This window comes from Vanessa cardui, chromosome 15 (genome assembly GCF_905220365.1).
Source record: "Vanessa cardui chromosome 15, ilVanCard2.1, whole genome shotgun sequence".
Classification (NCBI taxonomy): domain Eukaryota; kingdom Metazoa; phylum Arthropoda; class Insecta; order Lepidoptera; family Nymphalidae; genus Vanessa; species Vanessa cardui.
The window spans coordinates 1380433-1405180 of NC_061137.1; the positions used below are offsets into that span (position 1 = coordinate 1380433).

General features: G+C 33.1%; 1 protein-coding gene across 1 annotated transcript in view; it reads left to right on the forward strand.

Moving 5' to 3' along the window:
• LOC124535512 (acyl-CoA:lysophosphatidylglycerol acyltransferase 1) overlaps positions 1-24748 on the forward strand; it is a 351483-nt gene that overhangs the window by 169759 nt on the left and 156976 nt on the right. The window contains exon 4 of the mRNA XM_047111723.1: positions 5786-6000. Coding sequence (XP_046967679.1) covers positions 5786-6000 — 215 coding nt within the window. The remainder of the gene's footprint in view (positions 1-5785; positions 6001-24748) is intronic.

Sequence of the window (24748 nt, forward strand, 5' to 3'; positions counted from 1 at the left end):
CTAGTAAGTGGAGATACGAAGTAATTTTTTACAGAATTTCACTGGACCCAAGCACACTTGGTAGCATACATATATCATTGGTGAAGAGAATATTTACATATAAGTATTGTTCCGTACAAAAACTCTTCTATATTTTAAAATTTCGAATGTTAATGAACATTTCGATGGTAAGTGAAATAATCACGCTAGTTAAGCGCATGTGGATATTTATTAGGTAAGAAAAGTTTGTCCGAACCACTCCCATTTTTGAATTATTTGTTTTGTTAATTTCTTGCTGATGGCATTGAATAACATAAATAACAGTAATAATCTACATATATATTGTCCATACTTATATCAATAATAGCAAAAGTAACTCAGTCTGCGTATTTCGACTGCTTGAAAAGGGTAAATATTTTAAAGTTTAATTCTATTAGATAACGAATGAATACAACTTCTTAAAATGTAAAACCAATGCGATTTCAAAAGTAATATTACAAAAGATATAAATTAAAATGACAGGAACATTGCTCGGAGTTAATTTAAAAATTTAATTTATCAGACGACAGATATATACTTTTTAATAAACTTTTGTCGCTTTTAGTCCAGGTAGTCTTCGTAATTACAAAACATTCCGCCTTAAGGCGTTCCGAGACAAAGGATTTTTCAAATATAACATTTGTTGAATAAAACGAAAACAACAATGTTGTTTAAGAATACTCTTTAAATAATACAATGCTTTTGTATTTTCTGCTATTCCTTGAATTTACTATTTTAAAGCAATTCTGATTTGTTTAAATCCAGTATCACTGAGTTTTCATGTACTATATGATATTGTTATTTATATTTTAAGACCTAATTTTTTTTATGAAATTCTGTCACATATGTGTCGTAATTTGATTTTCGAATCTTGATTGAGCTCTCCACTCTACAATGAAACACAAGCAAAATTCGTAACTGATCATTACAGTCTACACACACATGCTCATACACATATATATATATATATATATATATATGTTACATAATCACGCGTATTTATATAACTTGGTTATAAAATAAAATTTAAATTAAATGTCCCTCGTTCATAGTATGAATAATAATGAGAAATAATTGAAATCTGAAGTGGAAAAAATATTACAGCGTTCGCTTTTAAAAAAGCTCGTATTTCATGCTTATGGTTATTAAAATTGAATTTAAACTTACTTAGAACACTTGAAGTAAGCAGTATATAGCGTGACTTATGATGAAGTTATTTCAGAAAAATGTTAATGATTTTTATAGCTTTTTCTTATTTTGGAGGGGAAAGGTTATTTATTTAGGGAGATGAGGGCATTCTTAAGGAGATAGAATGTAATTTGAATTTTAATACTATTCCATTATTTATTTTAAGTAGGACGAAATGTATGGCACTTCTTTCTATGGTAATAAAGTAATTTCTTTTTTACGTTTATTGAAATTTTAACGCTTTGACGCTCTGTTTACTGAGTCCTTCGATTCAACTGGATCTTGTTTGCCTTTGAGATTTTCTTCGAGTTTTCCTATTGAATTTTATTAGCAATCTACGATGTATTTATTTTTCGTGGCAATCGTTATACAAAGCGAGTCATTGGTGTTTTATTCTGGAAAAGTATTTGCGTTGACCGTATTGGTCTTTCTTACGGTTGGCGGACGAGCATATGGGCCACCTGGCCATTTGGTAGTCACAAATACCCATAGACAATGAAGCTCTAAGAAATATTAACTATTACTTACTTCTCTGCGTCAATGTGCCACCAACCTTGAGAACTATGTTATGTCCTTTGTGCCTGTAGTTACACTGGCTCACTCCTTCAAACCGGAACACAACAATAGTGAGTACTGTTATTTAGCGGTAGAATAACTGATGAGTGGGTCGTATTTACCCAGACGGGCTTGCACAAAGCCCTACCACCGAGTCTTATCGTTATGTATTTTATTATTGACGTAAATGTATTTGGGGTCATTTCTTTAGGGTAGTTATTTAGTTTCTTTCTTCTCGTCCAATAATTATCTTTCGTTTCCAATATTACCGAACGAAACCCTTATCAAAATCCATCCGACTGTTTCGCGTCACGTTCCACAAACAACGTCATATAAACGGACTCTCGGCAAATAAATATTTCACTCAGTTCCGTATTTGCGCAAACAAACCTCTTCAGACCTCACTCTAATCGTTTACTCGAGTCGCCATACTTGCATTTAAATGGACAGCTCGAGGAACGTATATTATGTATATTGAAAGAACTGTTCGGAATTTTATCTTCTCTTATTCAGTTGAGAATATTGGTATTTTAGAAATACTTTGTTTTAGTTCGATTGGAAATTCAACCGCTATAAAGATTCTATGATTTTGTTTCGGTTCTGTGTTTATGAAAATAGTAACTATTAGATTGTTTGAATAAATGAAGCAATTGTATATAGTTGATCCTTCAAGAGTGCGATTTTTTTGGTGTGACTTTGTTGGACTATATTTCGAATTTGGACCAGTTTATATTTCAATCCTTAGTTTTTAAGGGTTTTTCTTATGTACTTATGGAAGCCCGTCTGGTTATCATCTACTCATCTTCTTGTTAAATTAACCCTTCTCAGAATACGTTGGTGGTACATTAATGGGCAATGTGAGGAATAATTAATATTTCTTACAGTACCAAATTCTGTGCGTGATGGTGACAAAGTAGCATTATGTGACACATTTTCCATTAAGCCTAGTTATTTGACATTAAAAAATAGATATCAAATTTTCTAGAAACAATAGTGAAATAGATTGATAATTGGGCGGATTATGCTTTTGTAGGGTTAACGACTTAACTCCTGCACCGTGCGACATCCGTCCTCGACACTGGTTACACTTTGTCTTTTTAACTTGCAAATCCGCTTGTTGGCTCAAAGAAGCTCGCCACCAGACAGATCTTCCACCATCACTCTTTGCTGTAGCGTTCGGCAGCGGTTTTAATTTCCACCATTTTCCAAATCGCTACTCAACAGATAGTTACCCACCTCGGTCTTAAAATAACACGTTGTCAGTATCTCTAACTTAAAATTATTTAATATAGTATTACTATAAAAATATATTTATTTTCTTAAGCCATAGAAATTAATAAAACTAATTGTTGTTATATGTTTCTCTCAGACTAGTGAAAAATTGAGTAAAATGTTTTGTTTCACTAATGACTCAGTTTCAAGTGTAGACAGCCGCTCGTTCCACTTCTTCTGTTTTATTTAATGATAGTTTATTATCGTGTTAGTAACGGTCGTTTTATTGACCGTTTAAGATTCAAATGATTATCATCTAATTGTATGCGGGCGAAAACGTGGATCTTAAACTGTAAAACTGTATCACAAATGATGTAATTTACTACGCCAAAGTAAATGACAATATAAAAAAAGATGTTTTTAAACGATATTAATATTGTAAATGTTAAAGTAAAGAAAAGTCTGTCACGACCAAACCGCTGAACCGAATTAGATGAGGTATGAAGCAAACTTGAATTCCAAGAAAGGACATAGGCTGAGATGGCCCAGCGGTTAGAACGCGTGCATCTTAACCTATGATTGCGGGTTCAAATTCTGCCACATGTGCATTCCAGCAACCCGCATTGGAACAGCGTGGTGGAATATGTTTCAAACCCTCTCCTTAATGGAAGAGGAGGCCTTATCCCAGCAGTGGTAAATTTACAGGCAGTTACTTTACTTTACATAGGCTACTGTTTTGCCTGGCAGCCAATACCCAAAGCGAAACGAGCGAGCGAAGTTGCAGGTTGCAAGTTGCAGGCGACCACTAGTCTACAAAATAATTTTAAGTAGAGTCTAGCAAACTTTGTTAAATTAAACTTTACAAAAACATCAGAATAGTTTGTAAGCGTTAAATATCATTTGGTAGGAACTAAACAACTTACAAGCTAGCTTAAAGTTTTGCAAATTGTTTTAAATAAAACAATACAAATACCCATCTCTGGATTTAACAAATGGTAATTAAATAAGGAAATAAATTAAATAAATAAATAATATTGGACAACATCATATACTCTACACTTTTATGGAAATGGACTCAAGATAGCTATTTTTAATTCACACAGACGATTCAATTTTATTTATTTGTTTTGATTTCTCATACTGGTATAGTATATGATGTGAGTAGCTAAGGCACTTGCGTTATGGAAACTCAGAAGTAACGACGGTACCACAAACACTCAGACCCAAAACAACATAGAAAACTAATGAACTTTTTTCACATCGACTCGGCCATGAATCGAACCCGCGACCTCGGAGTGGCGTACCCATGAAAACCGTCGTACACACTACTCGACCAAAGAGGTCGTCATGTTGATTTGAAACTTCAGTCAATTGTAATGATAAAAGTTATTTTTTTGATCAATCGTCTACGTCGTTAATATCGTCCCAGCCAACTACGCAGGACATATTATTTTGCAAAAGTTTGTGCCCAAAAGCAGGTTCTCATTGTCACTTACCTATATGATTACAAAGAGTTTAATCTCCGACCTTGGGTTCGAATCGAGAACCTCAAGGCATTGTGATTTATTCCCTATTTCATACTAATATATATTAATTTTTTTTGGTTATTTTTAATTACACCAACATTATCTATCTACTGGTTCCGGCTGTTCTCTGGAACGGCTGGACCGATTTGGGCGGGGACTTTCACGTGCAGATTGCTGATGTAACTTAGGCTAGGTTTAGACTACAATAATAAATTATTGTTAAATATAAACACGGACGAAATCGCAGGAATATCCAGTATACAAATTAAACATAGTTACTGTGTATCATGACTGTGTGCAATGGTCGCAAAATTGCTAGCAGCTTGTCCCAGTTGAATCGCAATTCCGATCCTCTAGGCATAAAATGAACCTGGTTGGTTCATTTAACCAGTGCAGGCAATAAAATGAGCTGTTATTCTTATTCTATAATATATATCTATTTTAATCACTATTAAAATTCGTTTTGAAAATTGAAATGTCTTTGGAGGTATTTTGTTAGCAAAAAATATAATGTAGATCTTAAGGTAACGTTTTTATATCCTTGAATCTTCGGGAAAGGTGTCATATTGGTGCAATTAAAAATGATAAGTTAAGAAAAATATTATAAACATATATTCTATCTGTGTTTGAATTTATTTATTGACGAAGTTAAATGATCGACTGATCACTAAACAGTAAAAATTAACAATAGATACGTACAAAATTATTGACATACAGATAATGTAAACCCAACTAACCTGTATAAAATGTAATGTTATTAACGAAATAATTTAATAATTCAAATTAAGACATAACAAGATGTACTTGGTGGTAGGGCTTTGTGCAAGCCCGTCTGGGTAGGTACCACCCACCCATCAGTTATTCTACTACCAAATAACAGTACTCAGTATTGTTGTGTTCCGGTTTGACGGGTGAGTGAGCCAGTGTACAGGCACAAGGGACATAACATCTTAGTTCCCAAGGTTGGTGGTGCATTGACGATGTATGGAATAGTTAATATTTCTTACAGCGTCATTGTCTATGGTTGATGGTGAACACTTACCATCATGGCCCATGTAACAACCTATACCAAAAAGAAAAACAAAGATAAAATACCATACTGAAGAATTCATATTAATGAGAAAAAAACTTATACATATATTACTTATTAGTCATCGGATCGAACTATGAGATCTTTGAAACTAGTTTTATTGTTATGAAAGATGTAAATATCGTAGTTAATATGACAATAAGTAAAACAGACTCAAATCGCAGCTCAATTTAATAGCTCTATTTGTTTTTCACAGTTGTCGAAACTGGAGATGAACCTGCAGCATGCAGCAGTCGCAAGACCCTCGTCCTCGCGAACCACCAGAGCACAGCGGACGTTCCCATTCTCATGGCCGCCTGGAATCCAAGACCTGGGGTCCTGTCCAACTTAATGTGGATAATGGACAGAGTTTTCAAGTTCACCAACTTCGGCATCGTCAGCGTCTTGCACTGTGACTTCTTCATTCAAGCGGTAAGTTTATTTTAAGTACTCCTATTTATGCAAACACCATTCACTTAAATTAAAGGGTCATTAGGAAAACCATTCACAAGACACAAGGAATAAACACTTCTCAAAGCTAATTTTCTAACAGTGCCAATATTATGTGGCCATACAGACAAATCCATTAAAAAAAAAAATAACGGTAATTATAAATTTGAATTAAGAATCCGTTATGTATTCATTGATTTAAGTAAGCAATTTTTGGTCAGTATCAATCCAAAAGATGATACCAATAAAATTATATAATAAGTATTGAAAAGGATAATTACAATTGAAGGCATATACTGTATTTCTCAAAGAGTACATAATTTGTTTATTTCCTTTTATATTTCTTGCTTCATCTCATCGAAAGTCATTCCTGACCGTCTCTGCAGATAAGTAACAATTTTGGAAATCGATTTGAGCCATCTGTTACATTGAGGTAGCAAGAGCCAGTAAGAGGGCACTGGTACCAAACTATTTTCGCAATTGATACTACGGTTGAGTAATTACTTGTCCGTGATTTATGAAGCCCTGGTACAAATGCTGGGTTTTAGTCAGTTTTTTTTCCTTGCTCTAGAATACTGAATCTGGAAATTTTGATTTATTCTTTATATGAATTAATTTTATATTTAATTCGAATCGAACAGAAAAAATATCCTAGAGAAATTATTGACTTAAATGATCTACTAAATGAAAACAATGAAATAAAAGTGATACAACACTACACTTTCAACGTTAAAATAATAATAATAATAAGAGCCTCAAAATTTCCTACTGCTGGGGTAAGACCTCCTCTTCCTTGGAAGAGAAGGTTACGAGCATTTTAAACCACACTGTTCCAATGTGGTTGGTTGCACGCCTTGCCAGGATTTGAACCCGCAATCATCGGTGAAGTTGTACACGCTCTAACCACTGGGTTATCTCGGCTCACATTTTAATGATTGTAAAGAATGTGTGATTTTGCGCACGAAACAAAATAATTTTGTAACTCTTTTTTAGAAGGCTGATGAATTATCACGGTCAGTTACGCTTCAAGCTTTATCAAAGCTATTTGCTAAATTAACTGCCTTATTCTGGTCAGTGTTATCATAGAGAATAAAAACTATTCAATATTTTTTCACCGATTTTAGAAGATACATAAACTAATTAGATTTATTCTGATTAAGTATTAGCAGTATAAGGAATATGAGGTTGAGGTGTATGGAAAATTGTTTTATAATAGGCTATTTGAAATGCGAAAAATAAATTTTGAATTATTGTAATCAGTGTATATTATGAGTTTAAAAATGGTTATTTACTAACGAAAGTTGAAAATAATATTTAATTTATTCAAAAATTCATTAATAAAAATGCTTTTTTTCAAACATTTGTCACGTGATACAAAACGCTCCTGATTGGCCGGGCTTATGATAAAGTCACTGTCTTGTAAACTTTGCTTTTCTACTATATGTACCACAGATTAATGCAGCGCCATATTGTCCAAGTAGCGTTTTTGCGCGCTATTTAAATATGGAATTTTTAATATGATATTTTTCGGCAAATATGTACTAGAAATAAAAAACACAACTTTTACTGGGTTCCTTAACTTCTACTGAATTATATAAAATGGATTTTAAAAACCAGTCAAATAGCCTATTTGTCAGTCAGTTTATCAGTCAGTTGGTTTTGCGTGATTTTGACGATGACCTATATTATGATCTCTAAACTTAAAACTAAATAAAACTATTACCTTTTTTAATTTCCATTCATCACATTTACAGTGTTATTAATTTTATATAAGTATACTAGAAATTTCAAAGACACGTGTTCAAATAAATTTTGAAATTTTTGTCAATGAACCTTAAGTGCGATAAAAGTCCGTGAATACACAGAATAAGTCCGCTGAGTGATTGATGAAGCGAGAATCATTGGTTTGACACGTTATTGCACCACAGCTTAAATGTTTGTGTTGCCGGCCGGTGGGGAAAGCCGACTAAAAATAATCAGAATAAATATTTGTGTCTATTAAAAACGCCGATTTATATAGAGTTAGTACGATTTCAAATCGTGAAATTCAAAAGGGATCTTTAATTACAGTTATTTTAAGTATTATTTATGGCATCGAAACTTTGAGACATTTTTGTTTATTCGGGTATATTATGAGTACTGTAAGTTTGTACGTAAATACTTAAATATCAATAAAATAAGTTTTCAAGATTGAGGTAAATGTAAATCTATCATTATAATAAGAATGAATTCCACAAAGGCAAACTTTACAGAGCTGAGGTGGCCCAGTGGTTAGAACGTGTACATCTTAACCGATGATAGCAGGTTTAAACCCAGGCAAACAATGCTTACTTATGCTTACTTTGTGTTTATATTTCATCTCTTGCTCGGTGGTGAAGGAAAACATCGTGAGGAAACCTGCATGTGTCTAATTTCATAGGAATTCAGCCACATCTGCATTCCACCATTTGGAACAGCGTGGTGGAATATGTTCCAAACCCTCTCCTTTTTTGAAGAGGAGGCCTTAGCCCCGCAGTGGGAAATTTACAGGCTGTTACTTTACATATTATTTTTTTATTTTTCATCTCAAGTTCTGTTGAGGAAAGTATTAATTATCGAAATAAATATCTTTGTCTTACATTACTTGGTCATGATTAGCTGTTGCAGATTTTTAATTAACATCCATTTGGACTGTTAATAAATAAGTAGGTAACTCCTGAGACTCGATGGTTTAGTTTTTGACTCAAAATACAATAAGCATTAAGTGATGCTGTCGAATGTGTAGTTTACTGAAAAAAACCGCCAAGAAACCCACAAGTATCTTTTTCAACACATAAAATACCAAGTTATATTATCAAATATAATTGTACATATAATATCCTACCCGAAAGGCAACAAGTACTCTTAAAATAACAATTTAAAAGTGCTTATTTCCATGAAATATATTTGATTCAATAAACATATATAAAGTACAATTATTCGTTGTATAAATGCAACAAAAATTTTAGGGAGGCTCTGAATATCGGGGCTTTTCCCGCTTGTCCGAGTGGCACCATGTTGGAAGCGACATGTTCCATCGAATGGTGCCTTTTATGAATTATTCAATTAAATTGACCGCTTACAGAGTGTTGTCGCTTAGCTCTCTCCTCTATATTTAATAAATTTTGACGCCATATACGAAGAGTTGAGTTGAGATGGATCATCTGTTAGAGAGCTAAAGTGAAGTTATAATGGACGGTTAGGGTTTATCTTGGATGTAACATAGCTTTGTACAGGAAAACCTGTGACAACCTCTGTGGTCGAGTCATGTGTATCCCGGTTTTCATGGGTACGCCACTCAGAGGTCTCGGGTTCGATTCCCGGTCGAGTCGATGTAAATGTTTTTTTTAGTTTTCTATGACACATGTGCTTTAGCTACTCACATTGGGATCAGAGTAATGTATGTGATGTTGTCAAAAAAAATATGTCAAAGAATTCTCACTGAGTACGAAGAGATTATTTTCGTGCCTATAAAAAGGAATTCAATATAACCAACATATAAGTTATCCTCCTCTTTACTCATAGAAGCGGACGGAAACTAGTATATGTTTCAAACAGTATCAACATATTAAGACGACGGCGGTAACTTTGTATCGGGTTGCTCAAATCTGACTATCAATTTTCATATCGTCAAATCGATTCATGAATATTCGATCGAATCCATTTACTTATCGAATCATTGACATATCGATACCCCAATGAGTTAATTAGCTCATCAATTTTTAATAAATAATTAATAATCACAATCAGTATCGGTAGCAGTGGATTAATTGTTCATCCAATGCAATTATACTCGGACAAAGTACACGGTCTAATTGGATTTGGTCGAATGCAGATTGAATTATTGAACATAATAGGGTTTTTTGTGAGATAAGACCGGTTCCAGACCAGCCTTGTGGTTAGAATACAACAAGCACCTCTGAATTTTCAAATGCTTTTGTATAATAATAATCAAAATTAAAAAATCAAAACTTTATTCAAGTGGGCTTTTACAAGCACTTTTGAATCGTCATTTAACAATTAAGTGAAGCTACCATCGGTTCGGAAAGTAGATTCTACCGAGAAGAACCGGCAAGAAACTCAGTAGTTACTCTTTTTAAACATATAAAAAAATACAGTCATGGTAGTTCATACAATTATTTAAATTAATATATCCTGCCTGGAAGTCGACGGGTATTAATTCCACGCCTTTTTATCATCTACAAAATCTTGTATCGAGTAATAAGCCTTTTTTACCAATGCATTCTTTATAAACTTTTTGAATTTACTTTTTGAATTTACTAATTGAGACGGCAAAGTTAAAAATGTCTGCGGAATTTTATTTAATATGTATCGTCTTCGGCGGACAGATAAAAAAAAAATTCTGCTTTCAACAACCTGTATACCAGCCATGTTAATAAAAATATAGGGGAATAGGACTTAGCCCTCTAGTTTTCGGGCGCAGCTTCGACCGCGTGATAGGGTGAAGGAACAAATATGAGGTACATAGTGTTATTCATAGTAACAACTTATTCATATCTTACAGAAATCGTATACAAAATTACATGATGATCTGTTGAATGGTTAAGACGTAGGTACTCGTAACAAAGAAAACTTACTTTCGCATTCTGGCTCTACCACCAAGTGAGGTGGTGACTATAAGTAATGGATAAGAGAGCCAATAGTTTCCGTATTTTACATCACACGACATAAATTTACCTTTAAATAACATAAAACACTACGATATCGTATCGGACTGTGTAAATTAACTTAAATATAATTACTTGTATTATAATTCATTACAGAATTAACATCTTATCATTAAACTGATCACTTTCTCTTCTGCATTACTTAATGACTTTTTTATAATATAATTAAGATTTAATAAAGAGTGATGGCGGTTCGAAGTTGTACACATTCACGTTAATTGGTTTGATTGTATCTATTTGTAAGGGACTTCAATTAAATTTTATAATTTTGTTATTTGATCGTTACGAAAAAACGACTTGTTTTTTTTACGATTTCTAAACGTATTGTATGGGAAACCGTGTTAAATCCGTAGATTACGAATCAAAAGCTCATAGCTTTAGCTTTTTTTAAAGAGGTACCAGTCGTGGTCATAAGCTGATTGAGAGTTACGTCTATATGTATGGTGAGCATTCAAACAAACATTTAAGATATTTATTTATTTAGGTTCATCAACAGTTGTTACAATATAAAACTTACTATAGAAACAATTAATTGTAGATAAACACTGCATGCTTATTTAAAAACCTATAGACTATGTGCTTAAAATACTTAAAATATAATATAAAACATAATAAAGAGAAAAATATAGAGAAAAAGAACAATCACCTTACATAACGGAGACCTTACTTAATTAAAAAAAAAAAAAACGAAAAAAACTAAAAGGTTTTGTGTATTGTGTTCTTCTCTTGGAAAGACAAAAACAAAAACTACGGAGTTTGGTGTTTATTCCACCACGTTATCAACTATCAGGCACAATTGCCAGTCTGCCTACCCAAATGAAATAAAAAGTCAATCTTTGTAACATTGAAAGATACGAGATGAAGGAATGATATGGACTGATTCGTCTTTACAGTCCAAATTAAAAAGTCTTCTATTGATCATCAGAATTTATCAGCTCGACTATTCTATCAACAGATTATTTATTACTATTCTCGACTTCAACGAGAAATTCTTTATTTAAACAAGCCTTAACGAGGACATTTGAAACATGAATTCGTAAAGAGACACCGTGTTACGTTGGAACCGTTCAGCTATGCAGATTCGACTCTGAACAGCCAGTGAGAAACTGCATTTTAAATTTGCCCAGATTAATTGCTTTCATTGGTAGATTATTATTTGAAAATCAAATAAGCTTCATACAGTCTCTTATAAACATTAATAAATTGTTATTTAAGATGATAAATTGAATTGAAGGCTTCCGTTGGGCAGATTTGGGCATATAGATTATACATGAGGAGTCGCCAAGTTTTTTAGTCATGACTAGCTTTGACTGCACCTTGTACGCGTTTAAGTTTACCAAAAAAAAAAAAATTATTGAAGCCTTAGTTACTCCTTATTATATCAGTAATCTGCCAGTGAGTCAGAGTGCCGTCAAAATCGGTCCACCCATTCTAGAGATAAGCCGGAACAAACAGACAGACAGACAAATACACAAAAATTGTTTTAGTCTTAAATTCGTTAGTTTTCACGTCAAACTATTTTATAATGGTCACTTAAAGATTTATATTTGAGTCTTATAAATTATACTATTTACCTCTACAGAGTTTTACAGTTATACATAATATAAACGAATAAAACATATTCTATTCAAATGTCTTAAAATTTGGCCATCTTAATATAAATATTTATAAAACAAAAACTACCGGTTAATAATGTACATTCTTCTGGAAATAGCGATCAGAATATCTATACTAGGTCATTCTTCAAATTATAATCCATACTATTCAGTCACAGATAAAAAACTTTAATTAAGAATCGCTTTAATTTTAAATATTTTCGAAAGTACACTCATTGAAACAACGTTGCGTTGTTCTTTCAAATATGAATCAATAATATAAAGAGATAAATCTGTATTTAACTAAACAAAGTTAAATGAATGGAAACGTGTTTAATAAAGTGTAATCTGTATCTGAAAATGCCCTAAAACAATCAAATACCAATTTGAATTGAAGAGAGTTAACTGACTCCCAAATGTATCGAAAAAACAAATAATGGTATTCAAAGGCTTTTTGTTTCCGTTATTGAATCGTTTTACTCGTTCGAAGGCTTTATTAAAGCCTGTATGGGTAATTACTACAGGTATATAGTAACAGCCTTCAAATATCCTATTGTTGAAGGAGAAGGTTAGGACTATATTCTACCACGCTGTTCCAATGCGGGTATGTGGAATCCCATATGACAGAATTTCGTTGGAATTAGGCACATGCAACCTGCATGTGTCTAATTCCAATGAAATTCCTCGCGATGTTTTCCATCATCATTAGCTCGAGATGAATTATAAATAAAAATTAAGCACATGAAAATTCAGTGTTGCTTGCATGGGTTTGAACCCGAAATCATCGGTTAAGATCGTATGCTCTCTAACCATTGCGCTACCCGGCTCATCTACGGGTAGCTGTTGAGTTACTTTAAGCTGATTCGACTTCGAATTGAATGAGTTAGTGTTGACTGTTGGCTATGATTGGCAATACCAGTAATATTATACAATAATGTTGGGCAATGACCTTGCCGCAATGTTGGTTCTGCGTGTGGTTGTATGTAAATTACTCTCTCACGTGTCACTTTTCTCACGGTGTTTTGTTGATATGGTGTGAATTATAAACACTTCAGCAAAATAAAAACCAGCGACACCGGATTGGATCCAACGTTTGGCCAAAATCGTGTTCTATTTGAAACCAATTCATCTTCTTAAAAATATAGTAATTAAACAGTCATCACGCAATCAGACACGCTTATGTAGCTTAAGCAAATGCCTACTAATTATATCGTGACGTTTCACTTTGTAGCTTGAAATAGATCAACATATAAGATTATATGTGCCCTCATGTAAAATCTCATACATAATGTTCTCGTTCTAGTAAACTCGGCAGACGTCCTGCCTGTGAGTGCTGTAAACTGATGGTTGGATCTCCAGTGGCTCATTTGCTCATCCGCTTGACTATTTCATATATATAAGTAGTCAAGGATTAAAGGAACCTCTAAATAATTCCAGACGGCGAATGTAGTCTGGAATTTTATAATCCATGCTATATCCACACCTGCGCTGAATAAACCACAATTATTTTCGTTTCAAGCGAGTTAAGTCGCACGCTTTAACAAAGTCAGTACTTATTTACGGATCAGAGACAATTTACTCGCAAATTGCGCGTCCCTAACTCATGATTCACTACAAAAGATTACTCGTTGAGTAATGAATTTCTTCATACGATACGATATCAAATCATCTGAGTATTGATGACTTATCGTACGGTTTTTGAAGTAAGATCTTATGTTTTGTTATGAGCTACTAGTTTTGCCTGCCTCTTACGTTTTCGAAATTGGTTGTGAGGTCAGGTATTATTTGTTAGGTTGGTGTGTAGGTAGGTTATTTGTTTGGTATTATAACAGCGAAAACAATTTTTCTCGTCTGTTACAGGCCAAGCGGGGAGTTTAACTAGTATATAATAACAAAAGTGTTGTTTTGGAAAACGAATAAATACTTCTCTTTAATTAAAAGCTTATTTTTTAAATTAATTTAAAAAAAAAAAAAACAAATTTCTTCAATTTTTAGATTCATCTAAATAATTATATTTATTTGGTAAATTACAGAAGCAGTATTGGATACATATTTATTTTGAAATAATAAAATAAAACAATTATATAATTTAATGTCACTATAACGTTCCACTTAAGTTATTTATTGTAAAATAAAGCAACATCTTATTAAAATCTCGTTGCTGTCCAAAAGGCTCATTGCCCTTTTGAAAAGAGATTTGGAGATTACTCCACCAAGCTGCTCGAATCGGGTTCGTTGAATACACATGAAGCAGAATTTCATACAAATTAGACTTGTAGGTTTCTTCTCATTAATTTGCTTACTGCCGACGATATGAATTAGTAAACACATCTATTTAATGGTGCTTACCCGGTTTTGAACTAGGAATCTCCAGCTAAAATTCACTTCTTGTAACAATTGAGCCATCATTGATACAACCATCCCAGGTCCGGTTATTTATCGAATGTGTTGAGATAAGTTTGCCAAGAACGGAACTGGTATCGATGTTATCAGAATAGTAAAAAATGTACGTATAATGGACACTTATCATACTACATTGCATTTAAAAGAGACAGTCTATGAAATAATATTCATTTAAATAGTATTGTGGTATATAATAGGCGAGCGAATGGGCCAACATTGGGAACTATTAGCTATTCCTTAAAACACAGTAATACGCCACCAAATTTGGGAGGCAAGATGCCAGCCAAAGTTGGTGGCGCATGCTGGTTTACTCAACCATCAAAACCACACATTAATACGTATACACACACATACGCATGATAAATGGGTGATAATTATGCAGATTAGTATCCAGGCTTGCACAAAGCTCTAACCCAATAATATAATATTCCAAGTGTAAAATAAATGACTATCTAAATGACATTGAATATGTATGTATATATATTAGTATTTTTCTATGTAGCTGCTTATTATTTTACATTTTAGTTTCACTTTATCTGGTAACAATAAAGTAACCATTTCATTATTATTACCCCATGATAACTTCCAAGATATCAGATCGTTTGTTATAAAGAAGTTATTCTTTGTCGCGACACGTTCGTCGTCATTATATGCGCGTGTGTCGGATAAATTGGTCGATTATGTTTTGTGTGGTATTTCAGACGTTCTACAGTTTAATGACACTATTTAACTGTTATAAGAACTGCTCTGTATACACTTTTTTTATTGACTTCCATTCGACTCACGTGTGTGTGTTACATGTATATGTGTGTCGCGCTATATGATATCCGTGACGAATTCTATATAATTATTTTTAAATTACTATCTACTTGTTTAAAGGTTGAGTAAGTCAAACTACGAGTACAAGTAACTTAACATCTTAAACCCCAAGGTTATGGCACGTTGATGATGACAGTGATAGTCAACAAACGAAAAAATATAGATTCCTTGGACACGATTGACAAAAATGCAGGATCAATGTGAATTGGGTACTTTTTATTATGGATGTGAATGGATTTAGAGGTATACGACCAATAAAACGATAGATGGATTGTGAAAGATGATATGATGGCTAGAAAATGTGGCACTTGTGAGATGATATCAGATAGAGAAGTATGGGAGAAGACATATTGTGCTGGTAGCTTGATTTAGGGGTAAGGAGGTTTTGGGCTTAAAAAAGTAGCCCATGTCTTTCTTTATAGTCAAGCATTCTTCATACCAAATTTAATGAAATTCAGTTCAGTGGTTCGGACAGACAGATTTATGTTCGCATTTATTATATTAGTATAGATAAATGTTCATAAAAGTCTCTTTTGAAATAAAAGGGGATTTGAATAAAATAAATCCTTGTCCACTTAAAACCTTAAACCATTCGAACCGAAAATACGGATGAGAAAATTTACTTACCAAAAAAACAGATCCAAAAATGGTACTCGAGCATTCCGTGTTTCTACAAAGAGATTCCCTAAAAACGGGTTTCAGAGGTATTAAGATTTACATTTTCTGACTTAATTATTCAAGAGAGCTTAAACCGTTGCGTTTTCCCTCTAATCTTCGAGGTTATTACGACCCTCGGAATGACAAATGCGCCCGAAACAGAATTTACAGGATACTTTTGGCAAGATGGCCCATTTGATACAAGACGGACTTTGGACAATGCGTGGAAGATTTGGAAGTGATATCAATGAGTAATTTCTTTGGTTATGTGAACAGTGTATCGTGTATCTACCGACCTGTTTTGGACTTTAGTCGAATTTCCTTCATCATTAACAGGAAAGGAGTAAGACATGTACAGACTATTACTTATGTTTAACTATGGGCAATTAGCCATAAAATAGGATTTATCGCCCCTATATCAGGCTGTAATACATGGTAGACATAACTACGGTAGTCTAGTAAAAAGTAAAAGTAATAGCCTGTAAATATACTACTGGGCTAAGGTGACTTCTCCCTTCGACGAAACGGTTTGGCGCTAATTTTAACTCACTGTTATGTGCAGTTTTTCAATGTTTTGCGTACACGGGATGAATTATGAACACAAATTATGGACATAAAATTTTATAATTTGCTCGACTTTGAACTCGCAATCATCAATTTAGATGCAGGAGTTCCAACTACTGGGCGAGTTCACCGTTCACTGTCATCTAATCTAGTTGCAAGCTGTTAGGAAGTCTTGGACCTTTTTTTAAATCTATTATTAGTCTAGTTTTATTTATTGGATTTTTCTGTCAAGAAAATCACATAAACTGCACGAGTTGGGGAATTGGTAGTAATACAGCCTCGGAAAGTAAAGCCGTTTGTTTTGCATCTGATCTCTCTTCAGCGGGTTTCGGGTTTCCGTCCCATCGGATTTATGATAGCGAGCGAACATTGAATACATTTGTTTTTGTTCATACAAGCCTGAACTGTAATATCTTCTATGCAGCTTGCTTATCTAAAGGCTGGGAGAATAGTATTTGTTGATTTTTGTCCATGTATGATTTTCTATTTAAACATTGAAGTCTTATTAGAATCTTATTGAATATAGAAGCATAAGACTTACTTATTGATTGTTTAAATAAAAATTACCATTTCTCGGAGAAGAAAATACATTGACCTGAGTATTAGTGTTTTTTTTCTTTTTTAATATTTTGACAGTTGTTTTTTTTTATAATCTATCATAAGTTTCAGGTATATCAATGAAAATACTATCTCCGCCATATATGAAATATTACTTTTTTTATAGTGTAGTGGAATTAGCCCACCTGAAACTCACTCACTCTTCAAATCGAAACGCGACAATACCAAGTATTGCTGTCTGGCGGTAAAAATATCTCATGTCCTATCAAGTAGACTCAAACCAATTCGTTTTTAAGCTATCTTAATTTAATACTATATTTCATTATTTACAATTTTAGTGTAAAGAACTGACAAAATGAAGTAGGTATACAAATATGCTTTCATATATAAGAAGGAATGTCTGACACAATTTCTCAACAAACGGATATAACATACGCAGCGATAAGAAAAATTCGGTGATATATTAACAAAATATACAAATGTTGCCGGAGCGGAAATGACAAGTTCAACATTGTTTGACGCATTATCAACTTTATGGCTAGAGTACAAAGTCTAAATTTAATGGCAGTTTATAAAACAGATTGCAACGTAACGGGTGGGAATTGGTGTGGTCTAAAATGTATATTTATTGATCCAAATAAAATTTTATTTCTATCAATTATCATATATCAGGATTAAGTGTATGGGTTATTGTATATTGTGTACACAAATCGATCTCTATATTAATGAAGATGTCTGATCAATAAATGTTTTTGTTGGAAGTATTTTTTCCTACAAATACAAGCATAAAATATTCATAGGTTTAACACTAATTGTACAGTTTCATAGCTTCAAAACTTATATCGAGTAGTTTTATTATTGATTGATGGTTATTGAAAAAAATATATAATTGAAGGCTTTCAAAAATAAAGTAAATTAATATGAAGTTTTTTAACATAAGCTTAAGAAGCGTCATGTACACGCAAGAACTGCTGTTAAAAATACTAACAATTCCTTACAATACCGTGAACTGAGGTATTGGTGCTTGTTGTTACACTGGCTCACTCACCCTTTAAACTGGAATACACACGGCTAAGTATGTTGAGTGATGTTTAAATTAATGCTTGGCCGTTGAATATGATGGGTGGGTGGTAAGATCGCTTACTAATGGGTGTATGAGTTTATGCCGTCATCACAGCATACGTGTCGCTCTTACTCTCAAGGACCATCAGTAGATGTTAAACATCAAAAATATAGATGAATAAATTAAAAATGACAACGTATGATAAAACATTTCATGAATATAAATATGCCCAAAAATGATCCATGGCTTGTCAAATATGACTCTTGATAATTAAAAAAATTCCATTTTTTTTAAGATTGCCATTACTATTTAGTTTTTATGATCAATTGTCTGTTACGACTTGAGAAAAACGCATCATCTTATGTATTAGATCTTAATTTCAAGTATTAAAAACCTTGTATGTGTCGGGATCGAACAGGTTTACGGCCTCTGCCCCTTTTATGGGCACAACTAATAAACTTCAATCGTTTTACAACCTCTGACGTCGCGTAAGAAATGCTAGTAGCTAGCATGCTGTCCATTAGATTGCAGTGTTGAATTGAAGTGCATATGATAACGGTACATAATTATATAGTATTAAAGTTGATAGTCCTTTGCATGTAAGTTGTATTTTTAATCGTTCACATGGTGTTCCGGTAATGAATGAGTACGATGATAGCGTAAATACGTCTTCCGGTGTTGTTATCTGCTTTTCACATACTCTCGCTGGTGGGCGTGTGTACGCACCATTGGTTCCGTTGAAGACAATGGGATATTATATCAATGGGATTGTACCGTAAACAGTGGGATTATATGACTTAGAAAGTTGCCCACGATCTGTTTTTTTTTATTGTTCTTACGTGATTTATGTGGAAATTGAAAGCAGTGAAACCGTTTGAATTTAATTAAATGTTAAACAACGATATTGTGAACTATCGGCGTAAATGGTTGTTATTTCATTTTTTATTTCAAATGTGCACATGTACAGCCTGTAAATTTCCTACTGCTTGGCCAGGCCTCCCCTCCATTTGAGGAGAAGTTTAGGAGCATATTCCTCCACGCTGCTCCAATGCGTGTTGGTGAATTCACATTTGGCACAATTTCGTTAAAATTAGACACATGCGAGTTTTATTATGATGTTTTCCTTAACCGCCACATAAATTATTAACACAAAACAAGCAATTGAAAATTTAGCGGCTATTTTAATATTCAATGGTGTTTGCCTGGGTTCGAACCCGCAATCATTGGCTATGATGTACACCTTACTACTAGGCCATATCGGCTCTCAATATCTTATTTATTAACACAGAAAGATAATAGGAATTTTATGAAAAAGGTTGACTGCTTAGTGGGCCACCTGAAGATAAGTAGATCAAGATAGTATATTAATAATAAACATAACTTCCATCGCCTCTCCGTCAGCAACTTGGCTTTGTGGTCGCAAATTTAAAGCAGTAATGGTCACTGAAATGACAGAAACTGAAACTGCAGTCAAATAATCAAATCAATCTTAACGACGACTTTGACGACCTCCGTGGTCGAGTGGTGTGTACACCGGTTTTCATGGGTACGCCACTCCGAGGTCCCGGGTTCGATTCCCGGCCGAGTCAATGTAGATTATCATTAGTTTTCTATGTTGTCCTGGGTCTGGGTGTTTGTGGTACCTTCGTTACTTCTGATTTTCCATAACACAAGTGCTTTAACTACTTACATTGGGATCAGAGTAATGTATGTGATGTTGTCTCATATTTATTTATTTAACTTTCCTTGATACCGAAATGTTGCGTGACCTTTTATCAAAATAGAAAACTCGTTAAACAACACAGGGTTTTCATCCTGAACCGTTAAGTTATTTTTATATATTATGCATATAATTATATATGGCTTTTTCCTGTGGCAACACTTACGAAATGTCATAAAAAAACTTCTCTCAATAAATTAAAATTATTTTATATTTTAAATTAATTGTAATTAGTTCTGATCTTACATTCTTATCAATGTATTAATCAGTTATATATAAAATATAACAATAAACTGAGTGTCGTGCGTTAATTGTGCATAGTGTTTCTTTTGTGTTGTGTTCGTCAGCTGACATTACGCAGGTAACGATTTTGAAAAGTTTTCTTGTTCGACTTCTTATTATCCCTTTAACTCACCTTAGAAACCCATTTTAAAATATTTACATACTAAATATTATTAACTGATTGATCACACTGCTTACTGTTATATTATTTGTTCATACAACTTCTATTTTTTTTAATCAAATATGATGACTCGTAGTATCAAGGCACGTCAGGCGGAGGAACAACTCCAGCTGACGCTCCAGGAACTAAAGGCATCCAGGACACAGTGTGATTTATTACTAAAAGAAAGGGATGATAACGAACAAGAATTCTTGCAAATTCTTAATAGAAACAATAATCTAAAAACTGAGCTTTCTCAGTTACATTTGAAATACTTAGATATGGAAGAACAAAGAAATAATCTGCAACAAATAGTCAGTGGGTTTGATAATTGCAGAGATGAGTATGAGCAAGCCCTCATGCTCACCAATGAGTTAAAAATTAAATTACATAAGGCCCAACTATATATTTCTGAATTGGAAGATAATAGCTTAAACCTAAAGGCCTCTCAAACCCAGTGTCTATTTGATGAACTGGTGGGAAATTCAGCCTCTTTAGTGTCCCCAATCACCAATACCAATGACATCACAACAATTGATTTGACTGGTGATGACTCCGGCTCTTCCAGTTTAGTATTTGGTAAAAATAAATTAAAGAAATATGTTAAAATTAATAAATATATTAAAAAAACTCAAAAATTAATAAAATCAAGAAATAATTGCTTAAATTATGAAAAAATTTATAAAGAAAGAAACACACTCAGACTAAAAATCATTGAATATTCTAAGAATGTTAAAGTAATGAGACAAGGTTATGAGGCTGATGTGAATGCTCTTCAGGCTGAGATAACATATTTACATAACTCTTTAGATATAATGTCAAAAAAATATGAAATGTCTCAAAAAGAAATATCTAGTCATATTGCTGCCGTGAACAATCTTCTAGACTTGAGTAAATACAATTCTGAGCGCTTTGACTCTCTTATAAAAAACTATACTTGTGGTTGTCAGGGCCGTTCAGTCTCTGGGGATGGTTCGGGGCTGCTCAATGATGCAGTGTCCTTGTCTCAGTCAACAGCTCATGACAGCGCCATACCCAACATAACACATCATGTTCCCACCAAAAAATGTACTAAAATCTATAGTGATGAATTGGGAAGAAACATGGGTGTTTGGCTCAATGACATGTGTAAGGGACAATCAGTATCAAATTATTGTATGCCGGGTGCAAGTTATTCCCATATTATGAATAGTATTTTGAATAGTACTCATTGTCCCAATACTACACTAATTATATTAGTTGGGAGAAGGGGAAATGTAAACAAAAAAATTCTTGAAAATTATTATTCTAAATTATCACATTTAAATGTGGATAGAATATTAATGTTCACATTTCCTTATATTAAAGATGTGCCACAGGAAAATTCTATTAGATTTAAATTAAATAATATGTTACATATCATGTCAAATACTTATTATGTAACAAAAAATGATATATGTAATAAAATAAAACTAATTGACATTAATAACATAATTAATTATAATTCTTGTATATTGACATGTGATAGGTGTCACCTATCTAATTTTTATAAGAGACAGATAGCTAGTTTGCTATCATATTTTATTATTAAAAAATCAACCAATGGTTTGGTTGACCAGACAACTGCTTCTATTGAGCAGTATAATAATAACAATTTAAGACCATATATTTTGGAACATGTTCCAAGTAATTTAAATTAAGTTCTAAGACAATAGAGGTAGTCTCTGGCAACGATAATAATTCTAACTATAATTGTAAAAAAATAGTTACTATAGAAGCCAATAAAAATAATAAGAAAGTAAATAACAAAAATATTGTAAATCTGGTGCACCAAAATATTCAAGGAATGTTAGGGAAAGACTTAGAAATTGAATTATTTTTGACCTGTAATGGCATTGATATTTTGTGTTTAACTGAACATTGGCTTCTAAATTATCAGGTTATGTTTAACTTTAGTGGGCACCAGATTGCTAGTCTGTTCAGTAGAAATAAAGCTATACGTGGTGGCTCTTTAATACTCCTGTGTAAAAATATAAAATTTAAAGAACGTAAAGATATTGTGAGCCTTTCTATTGAGCAAACTATAGAAATAGCCTGTGCAGAGCTTGAGCGTGTCATTGTTGTATGCGTATACAGGCCCCCTAGTGGATTATATGAATTGTTTGAAAATATATTGGACAATGTTCTATCTAAGTTATCTGGATCTAATAAAGAAATTATTGTTTGTGGAGATTTTAATATAAATTTATTGCATAATTCAACCACAAGTATTAGATTCAGATCTTTGTTAAGTTCATATAATCTGGTAAATCTGTTCTTAGAACCAACTAGAATAACAGATTCCACAGCAACTTGCATTGATAACATATTTGCTACCTATATTCCACAAAACAAAATTATTATTAATAACCTAAGTTCAGATCATTGTGGACAACAAGCCTTATTTAATTTTCATGTTAAAAAAAATAAGTACTTCTGAAAAGATAATGTTTGTTCCTTTGACCGCAAGTCGTATTGAGAAGTTTAGAAGTAATATTATGGCTAATCTCCCTCACATACATTTCAGTGATAATCCCAATGTATTATATAACAATCTATTTAAATTAATTAAAAACAGTTTTAAATCTATATTCACTTCTAAAACAGTTAATACAAAAAACTTTTTAAAATTCAGTGATTGGGCGACTATTGGAATTCATAAAAGTAGGCAACGAATGTATGAGCTTTACAATGAAAGAACGTACAATCATAGTGCCACTTTTGCCAATTATGTAAGTAACTATTCTAAATTATTTAAAAAAGTGTGCTTTTTGGCAAAATCTTTAACTATAAAAAATAAAATTAAGAATGCACATAACAAGATAAAAATGACTTGGAAAATTATTAATTGTGAAACTGGTAGAGTTGGCAGTTGCAACTCCGAATTGAGCCTGAATTATAATAATAAAGTAGTAAATAGTCAAAAGGAAGTTGCTACAGTTTTTGAAAAATTTTTTGCTGACATACCAGTTTTGACAACTAAGTCACTTGTATCTTCTCCAGATGTTGCCGAGTCATTGATGAAAGAAAATGTAAGAGCTTGTAAATCTAACTTTAATTTTACCCTTGTAAACCCCAACGACATAATACGCGCCTTTAAGTCACTAGACATCAAGAAAACGGCTGATTTATGGGGTATTTCTCTAAAGGTGATAAATTCGATTATTGATGTAATTGCACCTTTTCTTGCTTTAATATTTAATAGTTGTGTCCAACGTGGTATATTTCCTGACCTGATGAAACATAGTAAAGTTATTCCAATATTTAAATCTGGTAGTTCTTCAGACCCCAATAACTATAGGCCAATTTCGATTCTACCTACCCTGAGCAAAATATTTGAGAAAATAATTCTGAATCAATTATTAGAACATTTTAACAAACATAATCTGCTTCATAGTAAACAATATGGATTCACGAGGGGTCGCTCGACAACAGACGCTGGTATCGAGCTTATTAAGAATATCTATGAAGCCTGGGAGGAGTCACGGGATGCCTTAGGGGTTTTCTGTGACTTATCCAAAGCCTTTGATTGTGTTCAACATGAGACTCTGGTCAGGAAACTTTATCACTATGGAATTAGAGAATGTGCGCTTGACCTTCTGACTTCTTATCTTAACAATAGAATTCAGAGGGTTGACGTTAAAGGAAATAGGTCTCCTGGGGTCTCAGTTGGTATGGGGGTCCCTCAGGGATCAATTCTTGGACCTTTTCTGTTTCTCACATATATAAATGACTTGCCCTTTCTTGTTGGGAACAAACATGATATAGTATTGTTTGCTGATGATACCTCCTTAGTTTTTAAAATTAATAGAAAACAGGTACAGTACGACGACGTAAACAATGCTATAGCTGATATAGTACATTGGTTTAGCGTAAACAATCTTAGGCTTAATAATAATAAAACAAAAATTGTGAAATTTAGTACACCAAATGTACATAATGTAAAAGCCGATGTACTCATTAACGGGGAATCTATGGATCCAATTGATTCTGCTGAGTTTCTTGGCCTTACTGTTGATGCCAAGTTGCAATGGGGCCCCCATATTAACGGATTGGCGAGTAGACTGAGTTCTGCGGCATTCGCGGTCAAAAAGATTAGATTATGTACCGATGTTGATACGGCTCGCTTAGTATATTTCAGTTACTTTCACAGTATAATGTCATACGGTATTATGCTGTGGGGCA